This window comes from Silene latifolia, chromosome Y (genome assembly GCF_048544455.1).
Source record: "Silene latifolia isolate original U9 population chromosome Y, ASM4854445v1, whole genome shotgun sequence".
NCBI classification, from domain to species: domain Eukaryota; kingdom Viridiplantae; phylum Streptophyta; class Magnoliopsida; order Caryophyllales; family Caryophyllaceae; genus Silene; species Silene latifolia.
The window spans coordinates 378,648,561-378,655,051 of record NC_133538.1 but is presented as its reverse complement, the minus strand read 5'-3'; the positions used below and the strand labels follow the sequence as shown (position 1 = coordinate 378,655,051).

Here is a 6,491-nt window from a genome sequence, read left to right as displayed (position 1 = left end):
AGAATTAGACTAAGTCGGTTGACACGTAATTAGCAAACAATTAGGTCGAATTAGGGATTTAATGCTCAATTACATGTGAAAACATTCAAGCAATAAAAGAAATACAATAATTATAAATTACAATAAACATATACACCACAAAAAAGATGGTTTTAGAGATAGAGAGAGAAAGTCCTAAAAAAGAGTGATTTTGTTTTCAACGCATAAACCCTAAAAAAAAAAAAATTGTTGAAATCATGACGGTAATCAAATCTTCATCGATTTCTTCAACAAAAAATACTCAAGCATCTAGTAGTAATAAGTTTTCGTGTCTTTCTCATAATTTGGATGAATTTCCAGTTCTATCTCACCCAAAAGGTCCTACTTCTGCGGATGTTATTCGGGAAAAATCGGTTCATGAAGTGGTAGGGATTCCACCTCTGAACTTGGACGTATTGGTTGAAGACATTCCGTATGAGGAGGAAGGATATGTACCAGTTCTGGAAGTGATTGCGGAGGAGCCGTCTGTTATTCCAGAGGATGCTGCGCCTGGTTTACTTCAGTTCACGGCAGCTGAGGTCAAAGTGGAGCTTGACTACTGGAAACATTCGGTTTATTGTTTTATTTTGGGTGCAAATCCTCCATGGGACATTGTTGAAGGCTTTATTAGGCGACTGTGGATCAACCATCAGGTAGACATGCTCTCTTTCTTACCTAATGGTGTTTTTCTGGTGCGCTTTAAGTCTAGGGCTGCTAGAGAGGCTGTGTTAAAGCAGGGTCATTTCTTGTTTGATAACAAGCCCCTTATAGTTAGACCTTGGTCTCCTGAGATTGAACTAGTTAAGCATGAGGTCAAGTCTGTCCCGGTCTGGATTCGTCTACTTAATCTTCCACTTAAGTTCTGGGGAAAAGGGATTGCCCATATTTCTGGACTTGTAGGGAAATTTATTAAGTGTGACATAGCAACTGAAGAGAGAACTAGGCTTGGCTATGCTAGGGCTATGATTGAGATGAATCTGGGTGACCCTTTACACGATAAGGTGTCTTTTTGGATGAGAATGGTGTTCTAGTTGAAATAGTGGTGGAATATGAGTGGAAACCTATTGTTTGCTTGAAATGCAAGGGTGTTGGTCATAGTACTGAAGATTGCAGGAAAAAGAACCAAAAGCCTAAATCTGCAGTGCCTGCTAAACAACCAGCTCCTGCAAAGCAACCAGTGGTTAACAAAGTTTGGAGACCTAAAGCTGCTACTGGTGGTCAGAGACAGAAGAGTCATGTGAATGTTGCTCAGACTCCAGTAGCTACTGTTCCAGTTGATGTACCTCTGACTACTCCTGTGGTTTGGCATAAGGATGGGACCTATACAATGGGTTTTACCCCTGCTAGGCCCATAGTGAGGATGACCAGGCAAGAGAATTCTGATGGGGGGTATAGTGTTCATAAATTTGGTCAACAAACTTTTCTAGAAGCTTTGAACAAATCTGGTTCACCCAAGGAAGGTATTGGGACAAGTGGTAGTGCTCCTCACCAGGTGGTGGGGGATGCATAATCTTGGTTTTTGGAATATAAGGGGGCTAAATAAACCTACAAAGCAGAGAGTTGTTAAATCTTTTATACTTAAGCATAATGTGGGTTTGTTTGGTCTCCTTGAGACAAAGGTTAAGGCCTTATCTCAGAATAGTATCAGTGGTATTGTTATTGATGGATGGAGTTTAACCACTAATAATAGTTGTCACAAAGGGGGTAGAGTATGGGTTTTATGGAATCCTAGTATTTTTCAAGTGGATATTGTCAATTACTCTGCACAATGTATTAATATGAAGGTTGTGGAGATTGCTTCTAATAAGCTCTTCTACTTGTCAATGGTCTATGTTTTTAATGATTTACAAGCAAGAGAGTCTCTTTGGGAGCAGCTCATTAATTTTGCCTCTGTTGTTGATGGAGCTTGGGCAGTGTGTGGAGATTTTAATTGTGTCCTCTCACACTCTGAAAGGTTAGGAGGCAGTAGTACTGATGCTGAAATTGATGCTTTCCAGGGTTGTCTTACTAGTTGTGGTCTTGTGGACTCACCTGCTATGGGATCCTTTTTCACCTGGAATAATAAGCAAGAGGTGAATGCAAGGGTGTATAGTAGGCTTGATCGTTTTTTGATTAATTCTGATTGGAGTTGCTCTATGTCAGATAATTATGCTCATTTTCTTCCTGAAGGAAATTTTGATCACACTCCCTGCATTCTTAAAAAGGCAGATGACTTCTTGCTACCAATAGGCCTTTCAAATATTTTCAGATGTGGGGGAAATCTCCTCTTTTTCTTCCTAGGATGGCTGTTTGGTGGGATGTTGAATTCACTGGTACCAAAATGTATGTGTTAATTAAGAAGCTTAAAAATCTTAAGCAGCACCTCAAGCAGTTTAATAAAGATCAGTTCCAAAATATTGAGCAGTGTGCTGCTATTGCTTTGAAGAATCTGGAGTTTATTCAATCCAAAATTGCTCTTGATCCTACTAATGTTGATTGGTTGGTGAAGGAAGCTCCAGCTGCTAAGGAGTTTTCTGAATTGCAGCAAGCCTGCCATCTTTTTCTTAGCCAAAAAGCCAAAGCTGCTTGGTTAAAAGATGGAGATCAAAACACTAAGTATTTCCATGGTGTCATAAGGAGTAAATTCATGAGGAATCAAGTGCTTGCCATCAAAGACCTACATGGAGTTGAGCATACTGATCCTATTAGGATTCAGAATGCCTTTTTGGAGTTTTATATTAACTTCCTAGGCACTGAGACTGTTACTGAAAAGGTTAATGCTCGAATTATTCAGACTGGTAGGACTTGTACTGAGGAGCAAGCTACTGGTTTACTTCTTCCTGTAACCAAGAAAGAAATTAAAGATGCCATTTTCTCCATTCCAGATCACAAGGCCCCTGGGCCAGATGGCTTCTCTAGTTCCTTCTATAAAGATGCCTGGAGTATCATTGGGGATGAGGTGTGTGTGCGGTCATCATAGATTTTTTCCAAAAGGGAAATTGCTCAAGCAAACCAATGCTACTGTTCTTACTCTCATTCCTAAATGTAAGATGCCTACTCAAGTCACTCAGTTTCGTCCCATTGCTTGTTGCAATGTTGTTTACAAGTGTATCTCTAAGCTTATTTGCAACAGACTTTCTACTGTGTTGCCTGAGTTGGTTAGTGTGAATAAAGGGGGGTTTGTGAAAGGAAGGAGCATCATTGAAAACATCTTAGTCTGTCAGGATTTAGTAAGATTGTATAATAGACAGGCATGCTCCCCCAGGTGTATGTTCAAAATTGATCTAATGAAAGCATATGACTCTGTTAGTTGGACTTTCTTAGATGAGTTGCTGGAAGCCTTCAGGTTCCCTAAGCACTTCAGGGGACTGATCATGGAGTGTGTTGGGAGTGCTTCATATTCTATTACCTTAAATGGTGACACTTTTGGCTTCTTCAAAGGCAAGAAGGGTTTGAGACAGGGTGACCCCATGTCACCTCTTCTATTTACCTTGTGTATGGAATATCTGAGCAGGATTTTAACCTGCGCCACTGGAAAATTAAAGTTTCATTATCATCCTCTTTGTAAACAGTTGAAGCTTTCTCATCTGATGTTTGCAGATGATTTACTAATGTTCTGTAAGGGAGATGCTGCTTCAATGATGGTCTTACTTAGAGCTTTTTCTTCCTTTTCCTTGGCATCTGGTTTGAAAATGAACTCTACCAAGTCTGAAGTCTATTTTAATGGGGTTCCTGCTACTTTGAGGAAGGACATTCTTTCCATCTCTGGGTTTATTGAAGGGCAGCTCCCATTCAAGTACTTGGGAGTGCCAATTACTGCAGGGAGACTGAAGAAAAATGATTGTGCTGTGTTGATAGATAAAATAGTAGAGAGGATTAGAAGTTTGGGGGCAAAGAAGCTTTCTTATGCTGGAAGGTTGACCTTGGTGGAATCTGTGTTGGTTACTATGCATAGGTACTGGGCCTCTATATTTGTCTTGCCAAAGGGTGTGTTGAGTAGAGTGGATGCCATCTACAGAAATTTCCTTTGGGAAGGTCATGCTGAGTATAATAGTGTTCCTAGAGTGGCCTGGCATAAGGTTTGTGTCCCAAAAATAGAAGGTGGATTGGGTCTGAAAGATAGTCACGTTTGGAATGTAGCAACTATAGGTAAGCTTGTTTGGTGGTTGGTCGTTAAACCGGACAAGTTGTGGGTCGATGGGTACACCATATCTACATAAAAAATGGGGACTGGGCTGCAGCATTCTCCTTCCTCCGATGCAAGTTGGCATTGGAATAAGATCTGTAAGGTCAGGGATCTCATTAAGGATGGGTTTGTATCTAATGATTGGAGTATTGGAAATGGGGAGTATACTATCAAGAGTTGCTACAACTGGATTAGACAACCTAGACCAGAGGTGCCCTGGTTTAGGTCAGTTTGGCACTCACTAGTCTTGCCTAAGCATGCATTTGTGGCCTGGCTAGTGAGTAGTAATGCGTTCTTGTTGAAGGACAAGTGTATCAATTAGCGATTGCTTTCGATGATCTTTCTTTGTGTGTGTCATCTTGAGAGGGAGACTCATACTCATCTATTTCAGAATGTAACTTCACTCGAGGTTAGTCCAGTCTGTCTTGGATGGGTTATGTTCTCCTCTTGGACAGCAAGATTGGATTCAGAACATAGCTAGGAGGAGATGGAGCAGGTTGAGGAAGGTTGTTACTAATCACGCCATTCTAGCCTGTTGGTATGTGACATGGATGCGAGAGAAATGAGGCACGCCTGAATGGTAGAGTAGCCAGGCCGAATACTTGGTCGCTCACATCAAGAGTGTCTTAAGAAGTCGTGTTAGTAATTGTAAGCCAAGTTTGGTCTCTCCAGGGGACGAAATTTGGTTGAATAAGTGCACTTAATGTAATATTAGCATCTAACAAATTGTACGAGTTGGAAAATGGACTATGTGTATCTTGCTTTGATATTAATGGAAAGCTTACATTTTAGCAAAAAATAAAAAAAAAAATAAAAAAAAAAATTACAATAACGAAAATTACATTAATTACAAAGGATTAGGCGATTTATGTCGAAAATACCTTTAAAACGGATAATTTGAGAAAAAGGAATAAAAGAATAAAATTACGAATAGATCAGAAGGTGATAATACGGATAATAGTTAATTAAACGTAAGCTAATTAAACTAGGTCAAGCAACAACGGAGATCAGGGACAGAATTCAACCGAATAAAGCGCAGCAGAAAGCTGCGTCCTTTGAATAGGCCGCAGACGCCGTTGCGTCATTCGACCGAACTCCCGTGAAGCGGAATGCGTGTTGTTAATATCAATTTGCAAATTTAATGATCGATTAAATAAATTATTTACTCGGATGACAGTGATTAATAGGTTATTTACATGTGATTAATGGGTCATAAAACAATAAAACTTGGATGAGACGGATGCAAACGAATTAATTACATGAACGAATGATTGATTAGTGACATGAGTGAATGAAACAGACTAAACATGATGAATTAACGACAAATTAATGACGAACGTGATGAACAAACGATGAATAACAAGTGCAAATATGTCAACGACGAATTCCAGAGACTCAATATTGATTGAATCGAACCTCTAAAACCCGAATTGAGTTTAATGACGAAAACCCGCAAATATTGGTTATAAGGGATTTAAGTCGGGTTTAACAATAAATTATACGAACTAATGATGATGATTAATGATATACATGCGAAATTATTAAACTATTGAGGCGAAGAATTAACAAACAAACGAAAACAAATAACAATTGAATGAATTACAGAGGATGAACGAAGAAGAAAGGAAGCAGGAACTGCGGCAGCCTCACGAAGAGGCGCAGCAGATACTGTGCTCCTTCGAAGAGGCGCAGCAGTTGCTGCGTCCTTTCTCGACGGTTATCTACTGGAAATCCGTAAAAAGAGGATTTAAAGACGGTTTTAGAAATCAGCTTTAAGAGGTATTTTCGACATAAACCTTACAATAATGATACAATAATTAAAATACAATAAATAAAAAGAGAGATTATACACCCTCAGACTTACATGTTTGACGAAACGAGAAGGACTAAGTTATCGATTAGCGATGCTCGACTCGAACTATAATGCAAATATGAAAGTGCCCTCGTAAGAGGAAAACGATTAGATTAATTATGTTGATTGATGTGGAGTTGGTCAAATTGGTCGGTCATGCAAACGAGGCTGGTACTCAGAAGGATCCGAGCTTACGTGGTCGAATGTTCAAGCACGTAGACGCCAAAAAGTAAGAACAAAGGTCTAGAATGCAAAGAGAGAAGAGAAGGGCGGACACTCGCGTGAGAAATATGAGGAGCGAAGGCTCCTATTTATACTAATCACGTGAAGGAATTATGGTAAGACTAGGATACGGAAGGAAAGATCCGGAAATAACCGACTTAGGTTAAAACACGGAAACTTGGACAAAAAGAAAGCACAGGAAAAGGCGCAGATGGGTGCTGCGTCCCTTGGAAG

General features: G+C 39.7%; 1 protein-coding gene across 1 annotated transcript; it reads left to right on the top strand.

Annotated features, from left to right (window-relative positions):
• The first annotated feature begins 236 nt into the window (after nucleotides 1-236).
• LOC141631922 (uncharacterized) lies at nucleotides 237-4,217 on the top strand. The gene is made up of 5 exons (XM_074444529.1): nucleotides 237-1,019; nucleotides 1,103-1,510; nucleotides 1,602-2,330; nucleotides 2,423-2,956; nucleotides 3,048-4,217. The coding sequence occupies exons 1-5, from the start codon at nucleotides 237-239 to the stop codon at nucleotides 4,215-4,217; spliced, it is 3,624 nt and encodes a 1,207-aa protein (XP_074300630.1).
• The last annotated feature ends 2,274 nt before the right edge of the window (nucleotides 4,218-6,491 follow it).